We start from the raw sequence: 19,654 nt of genomic DNA on the forward strand, positions 1-19,654 counted from the left end.
CTGTAACAGCAATTCATTATATCTAGTTATGTTCTTTTCATCATTAATCAAGTTGAAAAAAAACTGGAATCACATCAGTTATGATGTGACATATGATGTGACACATTATGATGACATATTTAACCATTATATCAGGTAAGTGTTTATGCCTGTTTGAAATGTATTACACACACAGAATGCCTTATTCATGATTTGCCAATCATTCACTTAAAGTAACTGCCCAAAGAATTTCACTTTTAAAAGTTAATATTCTGTAAACTCATATCCAAATTAATGCTGTTGGCTTGTCTTATACTCGTATTTGTGGCCAAAGCATAAATTGGAGAAAAGAAAAAGACTTTTAAAACCCACCTCAAATTTATGTCTCAAACAGAACATTTAAAAAATGCTTGCGATTTCCTCATAGAACATAATATCATCTCCCCGAGGAGGGTGAGCAGAGCAATCAGCGGTCTAGAGGAGGATGAGCTGGCCAGTCAGCGGTCTACTTGCATTAATATTTTGAATGACGATATACGCCCACACCATTCTGTTGGTGGGGTACGCCCATACCATTCCAACACAGAAAAGCTGCTTTTTAACATACTTAATTCAAACATTTTTGGAAGGAATACTATTTCACTTATATTGTAAGTAATTATAGGTCATATTTCATAGAAATCTGGAAACACTGGGCAGTTACTTTAAATGAGTACATTATCAAGTGAGGCTCGAATTGCCTTGGTCTTCACTAGTTACCACAGCCACAAAGTCATTAACCCACCTATTTCTAAAATRTATTTTCTTAAAATATTTTTAAACCTAACCCTAAACCAAACCTCAACCAAATTGCTAACCAAAAGCCTAACCCTAACTTTAAATGACCAAAAAAGCTATTGTTAGTTTTCATAGATTTTTACGATATAGCCTATTTTTACTTTGTGACTGTTGCAACTAGTGAAAATAATAGTTTTTCCTCATCAATCTACACACAATACCGCACAATGACAAAGTGAAAACTGTTTTATTCGTAATTTTTGCAAATGTATTAAAAATAAAAAACAGATACCWTATTTACATAAGTATTCAGACCCTTTGCTATGGCACYATCCCTACGGTGAAGCATGGTGGTGTCAGCATCATGCTGTGGGGATGTTTTTCAGCGGCAGGGACTGGGAGACTAGTCAGGATCGAGGGAAAGATGAACAGAGCAAAATACAGAGATCCTTGATGAAAACCTGCTCCAGAGCGCTCAAGACCTCAGACTGGGGCGAAGGTTCACCTTCCAACAGGACAAAGACCCTAAGCACAAAGCCAAGACAATGAAGGTGTGGCTTCAGGACAAGTCTCTGAATGTCCTTGAGTGGCCTAGCCAGAGCCTGCACTTGAACCCGATCGAACATCTCTGGACTGACCTGAAAATAGCTGTGCAGCAATGCTCCCTGACATAGCTTGACATAGCTTGAGAGGATCTACAGAGAAGAATGGGAGAAACTCCCTAAATACAGGTGTACCAAGTTTRTAGCGTCATACCCAAGAAGACTCAAGGCTGTAATTGCAGCCAAAGATGCTTCAACAAAGTACTGAGTAAAGAGTCTGAATACTAATGTCAATTTGATATTTCAGTTTAGAATTTTTTATAAATGTGCTAACATTTCTAAAAACCTGTTTTTGCTTTATCATAATGGGGTACTGTGTGTATATTGATGAGGCAAAAAAAAACGATTTAMATCGATTTTAGAAGGCTGTAACAAAACAAAATGTGGAAAGAGTCAAGGGGTCTGAATACTTTCCGAATGCTCTGTATATTATCAGCTCTATTCATTGTATTTCTATCTGCAATATTCATAATTCCACATCCCAGAATACACAACCCTGAATACAGATAGGCAATGGCCTACCTGTGTGACCGGAGTAGTTGGACAGAATGACAATAGACTGATGGGTCTTTCAGCCCTAATATCTGATGGTTAGAACTACAAGTGCCAATATGGATTTGGTGAGAAGATTTGGACAGCTTTCAGTATGTAGCCAGTTGTTTTGATAGTTTGTTTTACTTATGTTAAAGATGTCATGTTTTATATTGTAGATTAACTGATATGGGCAACATAATATGTGCTAACTTGGAATAATTGTAGTATACTGTCCAGATGGGGAAATGGTTTGTAATCCATATGCTGGAGATATATGTGTGACATTTGGTTTTAACAAGTACTTGTACTTGACCTTTTTGATATGCGATATCATATTGCAAGTCTAATGTAGTAGTCATTCAACCTGTACAGTCAGTTGAGTGGAGAGCCTTTTCATAGCTCCTTGTATTACATGCCTTGTAAAGATCCTMATTTACTTTATGACACTTCCTGCCGTGCTTGCTTACACATGACTACGTGTCTGTGCATGCGAGTCTGCGTTACCTTAAAAGTAAAATACAGCATTCATTTGACAAGATAGACAWCTTTCGATACAAAAAACTCTTTCAATTAGTATAATAATTTGCTGTTTTTTTTCACTGCATGCAACAAGTGTTGACATCCGAGTAAAGAAACTTGAGCTAAATCAAGTGTTTGAATGAGTTAGAGCTGCTCGTCAATTTTAAGAATAGAAAGGAGTAGAAAACGATTTGTACTTTACCATAATAAAGCATGATTTATTGAAACAGGTAATATCCCATTACAATTATTCCTGCATACACTAATGGAGCAATTCGATACATTGCGGGGGGCGTTGAAAACAAATTAAATTGAAAAGAAAAAGAAATATGAAATTGACTTCACTTCACTTCATATGAAAACCATATTCATGAATTATTCAATACAATATATATTACTCAGGTAACTCTGCATTTAAACTTGAATATAATCTAATAAAATGATCAATATAAACTACCTTTCTAAATTAACCAATTTTGGCCCAATGTATTTATTTTACAAGCCCAATACTACTTGACAGAACCCATTCTTCATTGTAGCTTGAATTTCTGCCTCCAACAAAACAACTTCAAAATGTAAAAAACGATGTCTATACAGTGGGACACGTGATGAAAAATACAAATGAAATAAGTAATGATGATAAAGAAATTTGAGAGCGAGAACGGCTCTTCTTCAAACAGCTTGACTGACTGACTAAATGGACACTTAAAGTAAATAGAACTAAGGGAACCTTTTAAGAACCTTTTTAAACTTTGGACTGAATCCTAACTTGAGAGAAATGTGTATCTCAAAGTTCTGGATAAATGCATTAATGTCAAAGGGAGATTTATGTGAAAAAGTTGGTAGCTCAAGTTAGGATTCGTCGCTTCTAAACAACTTACAGTTTCTCAATACTTGCTATAAGTAACCATTATGGCCCAAATTCTGACGTAGGATGCCAGTGCACAACTCAGACTTTTGCATAAAGCATGCATTCATATCTATGTGAGATTTGCAAGCAAACTCCACTCAAACATGGATCTCAAGTTAGGATTCGGTCCCACGCCTGTAATCAATTGCATTCTCCAACTGTATTTTACGATCGACTTTAGAACACATTTTTATATTACATAAAATSTTTATATTACATGACATTTTATGGATTAAGCACATGCTCGTATTCAGAGAGACAATTTTGTCAACTCTGTACTTATGTTGGTTGATATTTACCTAGAGCCTCTTTAGAGGACATTGTTTCAAGTGAATAGGGGTATCTGCATTGGGAAATAATTATACAAAATATTTCAATAACTTATTGTTAACTTTGACAAAATATTCACCCCCTTTTGAAAGACAGGAATATATCTTACAATTCTATTCCATACATTCCAATTTCACATGACAAATATGAACACAAATAAATTGGTGAATAAAATATCGATCCATCTCATTCTGATGTTGACACTGCATCACGACGATACTGCGTCTGTCAAGGATCACCTGTTGAAGAGTAGAAAAAAAATACACAAATACTCAGAACTGTCAATCCTATATGTACAGTATGTTCTATTCAAGCGAAATGGTAAACAGGTTTCCCCAATAAGACAAGAATGTGCGTTTGTTATGCTAATTCACACAAATGTCTATAGTTATAGTTGATACACGTTTTTTAAGGAATTTGAAGTTAGGATAGTCTGAACATGTGAAAGTTTGTCTTTAGCTTAAACGGTTCAAGAGTTACCCCCCCTCCTGTGTAACGATCATGATGTTTAATTCACTTCTTTATATGCCACACCTGTCAAGTGGATGAATTATCTTGGCAAAAACGAAATGCTCACTAACAGGGATGTAAACACATTTGTGCATTTTAGAGAAATACGTTTTTTGTGCCTATGTAACATTTCTGGGATCTTTTACTTCAGCTCATGAAACATTGGACCAACAATATACATGTCACATTTATATTTTGTTCAGTATAAATATTGTTTAAGTTCAGAAAGTATAAATGCAATGCAAAATATTCTCTCACATAATCTAAATTGGGGCTGTTTGGGGTAATATCTTAACACAAAATAGCAGAATAAATATAATTATAATACAACTATGAGAGAAATCTCGAGTTGTGCATTGTTTTGAAAGCACACCTTATTATCTCTTTGGCATGACAATTGTTTCTGTTTTATTTTGGTCTTATCCTGAAATACAATAATAACACAATGGTTTTGATTGAATAGGGAAAAACGGTATATTTTAATGCAGCTGCATAAATACTACAATGCACGTTCAATTGAATTGGGGACATCCAGTAATCCTCAAGTAGCCATCATGAGCCAAATCCTAATATAAGACAGTAATCCAAAATATAGTATAAATGTTGCAACTGCATAAATACTACAGTACAGGACGCAATAAGTAGCCTGTAATCTTAAATCTCGCATAATGGCTCAAGTGATACGTTAGGAGAAATTAGCTTGAATTAAAATATTTTCAATGCATGGTATAAAGGGGGGTCTGCATGTACAATCGGTTACTCTTACGGCAAACTGACCACATTTAATGTGATGAATGAACATAATACTTATTCAGTTATAGACCATGTTATAAAATTAAAAGTATTTTATTACTGTCAGCCTGTAAATATAGCCTTAGACGTCTACCGGGAAATACATTCCGTCTTGTCTGACCTAGATGTCAATGCCAATGGAGAACTGCACATAAACACCAAACATAGCTTACAGTATGTCACACCTCTCTCGCCATGTGCCGCTGTTATGCCAAATCACATGTACAAGTTAAAGGGTTTGCCTACTCTGGACGTGGAGCTCGGCGCTGCTCTTGGCTTTTCCCGATGTGAACTCCACCAAGCCGGTCATGTCAACAGAGGTCTGTCGGAGGGTGAGGCGGTGGACCATGCCCATCTTCTCTAGGCTGACTTTGGGCCCCTGCTGCAGGGCCTCCCCCTTCAGGCTCCACACGGGGGCTTTGAGGACGGGGACCGAGACCTCACACTCGAAGCAGGCCTCATCCGGGGCCACCACCTCCACGCTCTTCAGTTCCCTCACCATCAGGAGAGACTGGGCTGTGTTGACCAGGGAAAGATAAATACATTGAGGGAAGAATGGGGGAACACTTAAAAGTACACTCAACAACAAGATGGCATCATCATCAATTACAAAACAACATCAGACCACCATTGTCACCAAAATTCAGATGTACAACTACTGCCAGTGTTGGCCTTTCACAATTTGCACCTTCCCCAATAATGGCTGTTTTGAAGTCTGTAGTCCATGTTGTATGAGTTTACCCCGTTGTGTTTGAGGATGTCACCTTGCTAATTATACCCTTAAATATGATTATACTATACACTCTATTCACTATATGATGAATTAAATGAGAATCAAATGACTCACATGTACAAGTTAATTGCAGATAAGGGGCATGGAACAATGCTCAAATTGAATTTATAGCACTTTACTTTCATACCTGAGTAACACTAAGTACACTAGGAACAACATGTTGATATAATTGCACAGAACAAGAGTTGACCTATAATCCTATCAAATACTGAACTGAGTGAGCTGCAGTGTGTAATGAATAGGAATGTCTTACTGCCATGTTCCCAGTAGATGGAGCTGATATTCAGGATACCGATCCTTCTACACTCCTGGTAGAAGTTGCCCTTAGACAGATCTAAGATCAGCCTACTCTCCCCAAATTCTAACAATCAGGGCGATGCAAAACTTAACTTATATTACTGGTCTTGCTATATTTACTGAATACAATTTCTATTCATTTGAATTTGAGACAAATACTGTGGCTGTATCAACACAATAAATGGAGTGGGACGTGGCCTCATTTTGACCATGTCAAACGTATGACAAACTTTGATTGTGGGGTGAACTGACACTTTAATAAATTATCTTACCTTCTACAGTCAGTTTCGCAGAGCATGTGTGCTCTCCAACCTGCACACTGTAGGTTCCCTCATCGTCCAGTGCCACCTGTTGAATGACCAGCTTGCGATAGCAGCCCTCACTGCAGATCTCAAAGCGCTCTGAGGGCAGGATGACATTGCTGCCTTTGTACCAGCGGATACTGCACCGAGGGTTGGACACTGAGCAGTCCATGATCGCACGACTCCTCTCAAGAGCCACCTTGTCCTGGAGAGGGTCCGTTATGTTCAACGGAAGCTCTGCAAGGATAAAAATACAAATTTGCTTCATTTCCGAATGTGTCGCAAGGTGTGTTCTGAGACCTGACAATAATTCATTTGGGCAAGTGGCAGGCACCAATATCAATAATTCTATATTTACCTACAGTACCAGTCAAAAGTTTGGACACACCTACTCATTCAAGRGATTTTCTTTATTTTTTCTATTTTCTACATTGCAGAATAATTGTAAAACAAAAACACATGTATTAACAAAAGAAATTGAAATATATTTTATATTTGAGATTCTTCAAAGTAGCCCCCCTTTGCCTTGATGACAGCTTTGCACACTCTTGGCATTCTCTCAACCAGCTTCACCTGGAATGCTTTTCCAACAGTCTTGAAGGAGTTCCCACATATGCTGAGCACTTGTTGGCTGCTTTTCCTTCACTGCGGTCCAACTCATCCCCAAACAATCTCAATTGGGTTGAGGTCGGGTGATTGAAGGCCAGGTCATCGGATGCAGCACTCCATCACTCTCCTTCTTGGTCAAATAGGCCTTACACAGCCTGGAGGTGTGTTGGGACATTGTCCAGTTGAAAACAAATGATAGTCCTACTAAGCGCAAACCAGGTGGGATAGTATATCGCTGCAGAATGCTGTGGTAGCCATGCTGGTTAAGTGTGCCTTGAATTCTAAATAAATTACAGACAGTGTCACCAGCAAAGCGACCCCCACACCATCACACCTCCTCCATGCTTCACGGTGGGAACCACACATGCGGAGATCATCTGTTCACCTACTCTGCRTCTCACAAAGACACAGCGGTTGTAACCAAAATTCTCAAATGTGGACTCATCAGACCATTGGACAGGTTTCCACCAGTCTAATTTCCATTGCTCTTGWTTCTTGGCCCAAGCAAGTCCTCTTCTTATTGGTGTACTTTAGTAGTTGTTTCTTTGCAGCAATTTGACCATGAAGGCCTGATTTACGCAGTCTCCTCTGAACAGTTGATGTTGAGATGTGTCTGTTACTTGAACTCTGTGAAGCATTTATTTGGGCTGCAATTTCTGAGGCTGGTAACTTGAATGAACGTGTCCTCTTCAGCAGAGGTAACTCTGGGTCTTCCTTTCCTGTGTTGGTCCTCATGAGAGCCAGTTTCATCATCGCGCTTGATGGTTTTTGTGACTGCACCTTGAAGAAACTTCCAAAGTTCTTGAAATGTTCCAGATCGACTGACCTTCATGTCTTATAGTAATGATGGACTGTCATTTCTCTTATGTTTATTGGAGCTGTACTTGCCATAATATGGACTTGGTCTTTTACCAAATAGGGATATCTTCTGTATACCACCCCTACCTTGTCACAACACAACTGATTGGCTCAAACGCATCAAGAAGGAAAGAAATTCCACAAATTAACCTGTTAATTGAAATGCATTCCATGTAACTACCTCAAGAGAAAATGCCAAGAGTGTGTAATGCTGTCATTAAGGCAAAGGGTGGCTACTTTGAAGAATCAGATTTTTTTGTTGTTGATTTGTTTAACACTTCTTTGGTTACTACATGATTCCATATGTGTTATTTCATAGTTTTGATGTCTTCACTGTTATTCTACAATGTAGAAAATAGTAAATATATATTTTTTTAAACTTGAATGAGTAGGTGTGTCCAAACTTTTGACTGGTACTGTAGGTCTATCCTATTGGGAACAAAACATCTGATATTGACATAGATTTTCTATATCCGCCCCCACATGACATTTGCCCCAAAAATATTATTTTGTTACTATATATACGCAGTGCATTCGGAAAGTATTCAGACCCCTTCCCTTTTTCCATATTTTGTTACCTCTTCACTATTATTCTATAATGTAGAAAATATATATATATTTTTTTTTAAAACCTTGAATGAGTAGGTGTGCCAAACTTTTGACTGGTACAATTAAGCAATAAGGCCCGCGGGGGTGTGGTATATTGGTCAAATACCACAAAGCCCAGAGGTGCCTTACTGCTATTATAAACTGGTTACCAACCTAATTAGAGCAGTAAAAATAAATGTTTGGTCATACCCGCGGTATATGGTCTGATATACCACGGCTGTCGGCCAGTCAGCATTCAGGGCTCGAACCATCCAGCATATAATACATATATATATATAATATGCCATTTAGCAGACACTTTTATCCAAAGCAACTTAGTTTTACGTATAGGTGTCCACGGGAATCAAACCCACTATCCTGGCATTGCAAGCACCATGCGCTACCAGCTGAACTACAGGGATGAGTTTACCTGATATTTAAACGTGGGCCCATATTTTCCTGCCTACACTACGTCAGGAGATTTGACTACATTTTATATGTACAGGAAACGAGAGGTGGTCTAGAATGGTTAGTGCTACCAGAGTTGACAGGGGTTTAAATCCGAACCACTGCCCCTTCCGACTCGCACTCCTCCTACCTTTCCTGTCTSTTCACTGGCCTATCCAGTCAATAAAACCACACAAGTATGAAAGGAGTGGGAATACAAAGAAGAAGTAATCATATTACCCTCCACTTCCAGATAGGCTGTGCATTCCACGTGTTTGGCGACGAACTTGATCTCTCCGGAGTCCTCTCCTCTCACGTTGCACATTAGAAGAAAATGCTTCGTCCCTAAAAAGACATGCAAAATCAGTTACCATAGAAGCTTTGGTTTTTTCCCCCGGCTATATTAGTGTGTTGAGAATAGAGTCAGGTTTCTAAGAGCCAACATGTTTATAAAGCATTAGACATGCACTTAAAAGCTAGAATCCTTAATTTAAACAATAACAAAGCTTTTCCCTGACCCTGTTTCGCTAAAAAGCTAAGGGATGGGGTTGGAGAAATGTAACTACTCTCAAATTYTTAGACAGCTATGGATGCAAGGGACTGACCGTACATGATATAACATGTATAGTTTTAACCATGTTTTGAGTCTATACAATGTTTGTTTACATTTACGTTGTTTATAAACATTGGAGTAAAACAAGCTCATATTTTGAGTTCTGATGAGGTACGACAGTTGAACTAAGCTCATGAGGCATTTATAAGTTATATCTGTATACCCATTGATTCTTGAAGAATATATCATGAGTTTAGTCCAAAAATGCATTTAGCGACTAAGGATTCTAGCTTTAAGGTGCCAAGTGTCACCCCATAGGGCATTATAAAATGTATTATAAGCACTTATAACAGGCGGTGAAATGCATCATAACATTTGTTTTAAACACTCATAGTTGATCCTCGACTATTCAAACATATATAAATACCTATAATGTATAAATAAATGAGTGGCTCATATAAAGTAATGTCGCTATCTACAGATCAACATGCACAGACTTTGATATAATGTTTAAATCCTAGTCAGATGTCTTACTGGACCAAGACAGAATAAAGTACGTTTTCAAAGGTAGGCAGGTAACACTTTATAATAACTTTCATTACTAACTATAAATAGAGCACGTACTATTGATAAATGAGTATATCATTAGTTGTAAACATAAATACTTTTATAAGCATTAATATGCATATGGATTGATAATATATATATAAGAATTTATAAAGGCTTATATATGAAAGTTATTATAAAGTGTAAACCCCAAAAGTATTACTACGTGTCATAAGAGATGATAACAATTGTAAGGATGACCTTCCTGGCGGATCTTGATGGTGCTGGTTGGTGTAATTCTCACTCCATTTTTTAACCACTCTCCAGACACATCCTCCAGGGAGATCTCAACTACAAACACAGCATTCTGGTCCTCCTGTATGTCCAGGTCCTCCAGGCCTTGCAGGACCACAAGCTCCCGTTCTGCCAAGGGAGGTAAAGACAGAAGCTCTCATGGTTGATACTGTATGTCTTTCTTATTGGTATTTTCATCAACTGTTCTGGACCTAGTTGTTAGTTGTTTAGCACCCCCTAGTGGCGGTTTAAGTGCAGCAGTGTAGAATTTACCTGTTTGTGTCATGTGAAAGGAAGCAGTTTCAGAGGGGAAGCAATGTTTTAGACGTGCAAGTGTGACAGAGTAGTTACAATCCTTCAACATACTTCTTTATAAGCTTTGTAAAACGCAATGTCTGTAAGTACATTTGTTAATTGACACAAGATAAATGTTTATCACATTTAATTGGCATGTTTCTGTAAAATATTAATTGAGTTAGCAGTTAGCTACTTTGCAATAGATTTAATGCTATTTCTCCCTAGGGACRCCTAGCTGAACAATATCAAGCATTCAGTTGCATCCTAGTAACTTCGTTTTATATTTGACTCTAGATTGAGCACTCTTAATCCTTATTTCGTACATTTAGTGCAGTTATTGTGGAAGACATTCTGTGCTCTATACTACTGCAATTGAAAACATGTCTTTTAGTGTTTGTTGCAGTTTCACACTGATCCAAGTAAACTTCCAAAACGGCATCCTGCTTCTCACGGAGTTATTTGAATCAGTGTTTAGCTAACTGGATAGCTGGATAAGGGCTACTGTACATTTAGCGAGCCCAGTATATCACCCCTTCAAAACAATAAAATAGTGCGAAAAATGTCTTTTTTTTTTATAAAGACCCCATGTAACAATACTGCCCTACAAAGGCAAAACTCAGTAAACTGAGAAAAATTTCTTTAAAATATTTTTGCTAACCAGCCAGATATGTTGTAGGTAGGTAAGTGATAATGCACTGATGTATCATCTTTATATCAAATCATTTTTATGCATATCAACCATGACCACTGATTTGACCTATGACCCCTTAAATGCAGATACTGCACCCTGCCTTTGTATGACCTTAAACAACTATATGGGCAATGCAAAGGCAAAGTGCAGTATCTACCAGCTAAATGTGTTAATCCAACTTCATTGTTGTTTTTCTGTTTGATGGACACAGTTTGAGAGTTCTAATTACTGTACTATGCAACTGTATTTAATGGTTTTATATAGTTATGTTTTCATGTTTTAAATGTTGTATTGTAGTAACCCTCAATTTTTTTTTTTACCATAAGGTAAGGACTATTTCATTGCGCAGAATGTTTATACTTAAACAAATGTTTGACTTTGTGCAGTATCTACAATCTAAATGTGTTTTTCCAACTTTCTTGTTGTTTTTCTGTTTGGCTTTGTATGGTCATTTATTTGACTTTGGGGTCATAGGTCAAATCAGWGGTCATGGTTGATATGCATAAAACATTACTTCATAATAAGGTAATAAATCAGGGTATTATCACGTGTCTACCTACAACATATTTTGCTGGACAGCAAATAAACTTTAAAGCCATTTTTATCAGTTTCATAGTGGAACAAAGCCAAAGTGCAGTAACTTTAGTTACTGCTGTTTGCCATGGATTTTACTTGGATTTTGTAGTTACTGAAAATTTCACATGCCATTTTCCCTGAAACAGAACATAATTGAATCAGGATACTTTGTCACAAGATAAAACAGATACTAAAAAGCCTGATTTCAGTCTTAACTAAATGTTGACCAAAAGTGTAGTTACTGCGTTTTGCCTTTGTACGACAGAATATCAACAGGTGATATGGCTTTTTAAACTATTTTGGGGGGGATTACGGTGACGTAATTAAAAAAGAAAAGACTTCCCCCGACAGATGTCGGTCATGGGCAAAAATGTGTGTAATCCACAGTGCTGTGGTGTCTTCATATATTTCTATTACCCTCTTATGTACAGTGCTTTAAGAAAGTATTCACACCCCTTGACTTTTTCAAAATGTTGTGTTACAGCCTGAATTTGAAATGGATTAAATAGAGATTTTCTTTTGTCACTGGCCTACAAACCATACGCCATAAAGTCAAAGTGGAATTGTTTATATTTATTTATTTGTATTAATAAAAAATGAAAAGCTGAAATGTCTTGATTCAATAAGTTTTCAACTAAAATCAGGAGTAAAAATGTGCTTAGCAAGTCACATAAGTTGCATGGAATCACTCTGTGTGCAATAAACACCCTACACTGTGATTGGTAGCACAGTGTGTGTGTGTTTGTCTTTCATTATGATTATGATTAGAGCAAGCTGCTCTATCCGCACTGATTGGTCAAGTAAGAGAAAAAATGAACAATGTGGAAGGTGTTTTCTGACCTTCCAAAGAGATCCATTATTTTCCAGAGAACGCATAGAACCCCGAGTTGATTATCCCTTTTATACCATGGCTATAATTGAACACATTTGCCACTAGAAATGTGTCAATTTGCCAGTAGAAATGTGTTCAACATCAACTGAAGTAGTTAACAACTTTACTCGAGAGCTACAGTAGTCGCTGTGGTAACGAAACAACCAGACTTGCTAGTTTAGCTAACCAAACCATCAGGCCAAGCTTGCTATAGTGAAAATCGACGTCAACATTACCAATAATGTTTTGGTTGCTCTGAAATGCCCTTTAAAAGAATAAAAAACAAGTATTCAACAATACCATGGTATAAGAGTGTTTAACATGATTTTTTAATGACTACCTCATCTCTGTACATACTGCCAAGACTGTGCTCATCAGAGCTCGACATCACCTGGAGCAGATCAACAACCACCTCTCGGGCGGGCAGTTGCCGCCAGGATACCAACGGAAGGCAAGGGAGCTGATCGCCCTCTTCACCCCATCGGGGGCCACCAAAACAGACCAGGAGATGTGGCACTGAGAAGAGAGCCCCTCAGACCACATGACGAGGAGGAAATCGGATCAACAAGACCAACAGGCTGACACCACCATACTCGGAAAACACCCGAGACCCGGCCAAACCCGGGTGGCACAGGGAGGGCTTCCGATGCAGAACACGACCCAGTCCGACCTCAACCCAGATAATGCCCCGACCAGGGTGACTGAACACGAGAGGCCTGCGGAAGTGACTCGCTAATTGTCTCTAAAAACATGTTTTCACTTTGTCATTATGGGGTATAGTGTGTAAATGGGTGAGAAACAAAATCCATTAAATCCGTTTTGAATTCAGGCTGTAACACAACAAAATGTGAAATAATTCAAGGGGTATGAATACTTTCTGAAGCACTGTATTTGCATTGGAATGTCCACCTTGTGTCCATCCATTTGTTATGCTTAAACATTTTCTGTTAAGACAACATACAATAAAGTCAGTAACATTTTAAGGGCTCTATTTTAACAAACCCAGCGCAATGTTCAATCTAAGCGCTGGGCGGTAGTTTTATAGGTTCGGGGGTATGTCAGAAATATTTTTGCTATTTTCACAAGCACAATTATCAGCGCAAACGCTGGCATTGGCGCGAAAGGGCTGAACTTTGATGAAATTACAATTTGTGGGTGTGTCGAGGCTTGGACCCTAACTGGCCAATCAGAACATGCTCCATGGATAAATACGTGGTTGCTTCAAGTTGTGTATTTATGGTCTTTTCTGTATTGTATTAGAATCAACTCCCACTCCAATGTTAGTCCGTTATAGTTTGTTCTAAGTAATTGCATGGCTTCAATGTGGAAATATATACATAGAATTCCCACTGATATAGGGGCGAGGCCTACTGTAAATTGCATTTCGGCTGAGCATAGATATGCCAAATGTTGTCAATAAACAAGACTAAATTAACTTAAAAGAGCAAATAATTTGAATAAAATGCTAAACAAAACAAAACAAAACAAGAATTTGTTTTAAATAGGCTATGTCTAAATACACTTACAGTACAGGCACCATAGTTGCGTCCTATTGGCATATAATATTAAAACAACGCACAGTAGCTGGACAAAGATCCAATATCAATAGAGAGGGAGAATGTCCACTCACCTTTATACTGCTCCCAAGTAGGCCTACATTTTATGAACATAATCGGAACCATTTTACAGATCAGATCGCATTCGCACATCTCCAGAAGTTGCATTGCCAGTGTGCCATGAACGTTGTCACGATAAAACCAGCTAGGTGAATCATTCGGATAAGTTTGGTTGTCATTTATTTTAAACTAAAAACAAGTCATCTGTTGTTTTTTTAAGAACAACAACAATACATACAATAACATGTAATTATATCATCAAATAAAACCGTCAGGATAAAAAAAACACGCATTGCTATTGAACTAGCCTTTGTTATAGTAGGCCTAAGGGAGGTCTTGGGTTTTGAACATGTGAAACGGAAAACAAGCTGAAACGTCTACATTCTCATCTCTCATTTCATGATGGGCATGGACAAGTAGGCTGCATCATGGAGGGGGTTTTATGTACGTTCAAAACGGGACCTGCAAGGCTAAAATAATGTGGGCCTACCTACAATGCAAAGACAAAAAGGGAATGTCAGCTTACTGTCTTATTCCTCTCAAACTTGATATTTTAATAAAGCTTTGGTGATTAAGATTTATTTCCAAGTGGTCTCAGGAGCCAAAGCCTTTATCGACAGTCTTCTACTTCGCGATTGAAGTGGGCAAAAAAAAAWATATATAATAATTGAGGAGGGTTTAAAACTATGCTTGGTTTTAAATCAAATTCAACAAAATTGTATTATTTTTTATTTGTTATGTTTTTAAATACAAAGTATACAGGCACCAAAAGCAGATTAGGCTACTCTTGTTCCATTCGCATATGGGCAGTGTATGTCACGGCTGGATAGGCTGCGTTTCCACTATCAAAATTCATACCATAACTGAAGTGTTACCATAAAGTACAGTATATCTAATCAAACCTAGAGGTGAGGCAATGAATGACTAGCAGGTGAAATTATAAACTTAGTTAGTCATCGAAATATTGTTCATATGGGAGATTATTAATGCGGAAGACAGTACCGTAGACCTCTATATTGCAGGATGTACTGGAGTCTCCAGCGTCACATGAGTATGTGCCAGAATCACTGACTTCACACTTCAGGATTTGGAAATAGTTTTTTCTTCCCATAGCAAAAACATGCAAATTCTTGCACGGTTTCACCTCAATCCTTTCTGAAGGGTACCCACAAAACACCAGTCTCAATGTCAACAGTGAAGAGGCGACTCCGGGATGCTGGCCTTCTACTATTTAATGAAGCTGCCAGTTGAGGACTTGTGAGGCGTCTTGTTTCTCAAACTAGACACTCTCATGTACTTGTCCTCTTGCTCAGCTGTGCACTGGGGCCTCCCACTCCTCTTTCTTTTCTTGTTGCTCTGGATAAGAGCGTCTGCTAAATGACTTAAATGTAAATGTAAATGTTGTTAGAGGCAGTTTGCACTGTTCTGTGAAGGGAGTAGTACACAGCGTTGGCACAGCTGTCGATTTTTTTGGAGACATCGGAACCTAACTTAGAAGACATTGTGAGGTTGCCCTTTGGCTGGTTAGAACCCCACAAGGGTGGACCACTGCCTCCAACAGGTCCTGAGCCTGTCGCTACCTCACAACGGGAGTCTGAACCAAAAGAACACAGCAGGAGTACATCGCTCCCAAATCTCTATAGACAGACCAATAGGAAAATGGAGGTCAAGGCACCCAACTTGCCTTGAGACCGCAAAACACCTCACAGAGGCTGCCCCTTGGGCTTGTCAGAACCCCACAAGGGTTGAAAACTTCTCCCAACCCTTCTGGAGTCTGTCACTATGTCACAATGGGAATCGGAACCAAAAGAACACAGCAGAGTACATCGCTCCCAACCTCAAGTCAATGGGAAAACGAAGGTCAAGATCCACAATTAAGGAGACCTGTGGGGCCGGAAAACACCTCACAGAGACCTCCCCGGGCTAGTTAGAACCCCACAAGGGTCGACAACTGCTTCCAACAACCCTGGAACCTGTCGTTACCTCTTAACACGATCTGGACCCAAAGGAACACAGCAGGAGAATAATGCTCTCCATTGGAAACAACATAATAGGCTAGCACCGTTGAAGCTAATGGCATTTATTCTAAGGGCAAGGCAGGGATCCCCTAATCACCTGATCTCCAATTGACATTGACCACTCGATCAGGTGGCAAAGAGGGAGTTGGAATCTGATTGGACGAATCGGCCCCACTGCATAGCAACTAAATGGACCAATAGGAACGGTCTGCACCACTCGGGCCACACCCACCARCCCTATATAAGCAGCACACCTCTCCACTCCCCTCATGAATTTGCAGAGGGACAGCCAGACAACGGATCTCTGCTTCTAAAGGCAACTACGAATTAAGAAGAATACTCAAGACAGCAAGAACAGCTGAAGCACCACCATTACATCCACACACACAGATTACATCCACACACACACACACACATTCTTTTAGTCGGGAACGGCTAATTCCGGTACCATTGTTTTTGTACCTTTTTGCATTTTTTGGTCTTCCCTGCCACTTGTGGAAGCCGAATAAGCAGAAACGCATCGTGCCTGGGACCTTTCTAGATCCGGTGTGTTGCCGTAAGAAATGCAAGTTCAGCCTGGACTCTTCGGAAAGGTAACCTTTTGTCTTTCCCCCCTTTTTTCTCACTCCTTAATTTGAGTTTTACGGAGTGCTTCAGTCATGACGACGAGGGACCACACACTACAGAGCCGGTCTCTGGGCACTTCAACGAGCTCCACGCCCCTCACGGACCCCACCTGCTTTACAGCTACGACCCGACCGTCAATCTCTTACCTGAGACGACGCTATGAGAGAACACCAGATGCTTCTCCCGGTATACAATGAGCTCCTCGACCATCAGTCTCCCCCATGAGACCACGCACAGGGAGACCGCCGGATGCTTCTCCTGGTCGGCAATCAACCACTACCACCAGACTACCAGGTTCCCGCCAAAGCCAACATGCCGTGGAAACACCGGAAGCTTCTCTAGCAGGACACGGCGGACTTCCTGGACAAGGTGGCGGCAACCAAGGTGGGCACCAGCGACTTCCTGTTCACCATGGATGTGGACTGCCTCTACTCCAACATCAAATTTGTACAGGTTACAGAAAACGTCTACATTCTCATCTCTCATTTCATGATGGGCATGGACACGTAGGCTACATCATGGAGGGGGTTTTACGCAAGTCCAAAACGGGACCTGCATGGCATAAAAATGTGGGCCTGCTTACAATGCAGAGATAAAATGGGAATGTCAGCTAACTGTTTTACTCCTCTCAAACTTAAAATTTTAATAAAGCTTTGGTGATTAAGACTTATTTCCAAGTGGTCTCAAGAGCCAATGCCTTTATCGACAATCTTAACTATTTCGCGATTGCATTGGGCAAAAAAAACTGATTGAGAGGAGGGGAGGCTATGCTTGGTTTTAAATCAAATTAAACGAAATTGTATTATTAAAATAAATGTATGTTTCTAAATACAAAGTATACAGGTCCCAAAAGCAGATTAGGGCAGTATGTGTCATGGCTGGATAGTCTGCATTTCCGCTTTCAAAATTCATACCATAACCAACTGTGTTACCGCTAAAACCAGCTTTTGTTTGGTCATAAATATCCCTGCCTGAAATTAGCTCTTTGGATCATGTTTTTAAGGACAGAAAAATGTCCACCCCGCCCATCTGAGCACAAGCGAGCTGATATAAGACAGGTAAATTGCCGAACCTGGCGTTAGGGCAGGAAAATGCCAGTGCGCCAGATTTTACATGATGAAATTGCAAACTAACGTGCGCTTGACACTAGCGCCGCCTTAACGCCAGTCGAAAATAGAGCCCTTACGCTGTAGTGTTGCCATACTTCAACACTGAAGTGTTACGATAAAGTACAGTATATCTGATCAAACCTAGAGGTGAGGCAATCAAAGACTAGCAGGTTTTATTATAAGCTTAGTTAGTCATCAAAATATTGTTCATATGGGAGATTATTAAGGCGGCAGACAGTACCGTAGACCTCTATATTGCAGGATGTACTGGAGTCTCCAGCGTCACATGAGTATGTGCCAGAATCACTGACTTCACACTTCAGGATTTGGAAGTAGTGTTTTCTTCCCATAGCATAAATACGCAAATCCTTGCGTGGTTTCACCTCGATCCCATTCTGAAGATAAAACATTTTTAATTGAGAAATCGTCATCATATCCACAGAAATCTGTCATATCATTTGAGTAAATGCATAATGTATAAGTAAACTGACCATTGTCGATGTTGTATTTTACAAACCTAGCTATTCATGGACTGCACTTCCCGTCATTGCCATTGTTATCAACGTTCTACAGATGCCGCAGCATATTGATGTACGACTGATAGTTAATGCTCAGTCTTTTTGAACGGTAGTTAATGACTGTTTGGTAAAAATTACACTATAGTGACCTGGAAATACAATGACATTGCTAAAGTACACAAATAATTAGTAGGAAACAATTATGACACCATTATGACGTAGTCAAGTTTACTTTAGAGAGATGGCAATGATGCCATGAGCTAGCAAAGTTTGTCAGAAATAGCTAGCAATACTAACGTTAGCTAGCCTCTACGGGATCGCTGTTCCTATACCGGGACGGTTGAGTTAACGTGCGCTAATGTGATTAGCATGACAGTTGTAAGTAACAGCAAACTTTCCAGACATGTCTTATACGGGCAGAAAGCTTAAATGATTGTTCATCTAACTACACTGTCCACTTTATAGTAGGTATTACAGTGAAAAATACCATGCTATTGTTTGAAGAGAGTGCACAACAACAACAAAAAGTATCACGACAACTGGTTTGATACATTCACCTCTGAAGGTAAATAATGTACTTACATTCAGTAATCTTGCTCTGATTTGTCATCCTGAGGGTCCCAGAGATAAAAAGTAGCATAGTTTGGTCTGATAAAATCTATTTTTATATTCAAATGTAGGAACTGGGTTCTACAGTTTGAACCCCTACTGTGTCTGGCTCCACACTTACCCCGCCCGGCCATCTAGATGTGTGAAAGTTATTGTATAAGCTAATGATCCATCATCTATGACATTCCTGGGAGGATGTAAACTTAAATGTTGTATTACACTATAGTGATTCATTTATTTACTTTTCTGCTCTTTTGCACACCAGTATCTCTATTTGCACATGATCATCTGATGATTTATCACCCCAGTGTTAATCTGCTATATTGTAATTATTCACTCCTATGGCCTATTTATTGCCTACCTCCTCATGCCTTTTGCACACATTGTATATAGATTCTCTTTTTTTTCCTTTTTTTCCCCTACTATGTTATTGACTTGTTTATTGTTTACTCCATGTGTAACTCTGTGTTGTTGTCTGTTCA

The 19,654-nt window shown here is 39.1% G+C and overlaps 1 protein-coding gene across 2 annotated transcripts in view; it reads right to left on the bottom strand.

Moving 5' to 3' along the window:
• Positions 1–2,608: 2,608 nt before the first annotated feature.
• Positions 2,609–19,654, bottom strand: part of obsl1b (obscurin like cytoskeletal adaptor 1b) — a 69,616-nt gene continuing 52,570 nt past the window's right edge. Inside the window, exons 32-37 of one of the 2 annotated variants that reach the window (XM_023980994.2) lie at positions 18,287–18,440; positions 10,208–10,369; positions 9,088–9,192; positions 6,316–6,582; positions 5,200–5,469; positions 2,609–3,890 (exon numbers count right to left, since the gene is read on the bottom strand). In XM_023980994.2, coding sequence (XP_023836762.1) covers positions 3,880–3,890; positions 5,200–5,469; positions 6,316–6,582; positions 9,088–9,192; positions 10,208–10,369; positions 18,287–18,440 — 969 coding nt within the window. In that variant the 3' untranslated portion in view covers positions 2,609–3,879. Of the gene's footprint in view, positions 3,891–5,199; positions 5,470–6,315; positions 6,583–9,087; positions 9,193–10,207; positions 10,370–18,286; positions 18,441–19,654 lie in introns of those variants that run through there. The other variant, XM_023981002.2, reaches the window with a different exon arrangement.

This window comes from Salvelinus sp. IW2-2015, linkage group LG36, assembly GCF_002910315.2.
Source record: "Salvelinus sp. IW2-2015 linkage group LG36, ASM291031v2, whole genome shotgun sequence".
Classification (NCBI taxonomy): Eukaryota; Metazoa; Chordata; class Actinopteri; order Salmoniformes; family Salmonidae; genus Salvelinus; species Salvelinus sp. IW2-2015.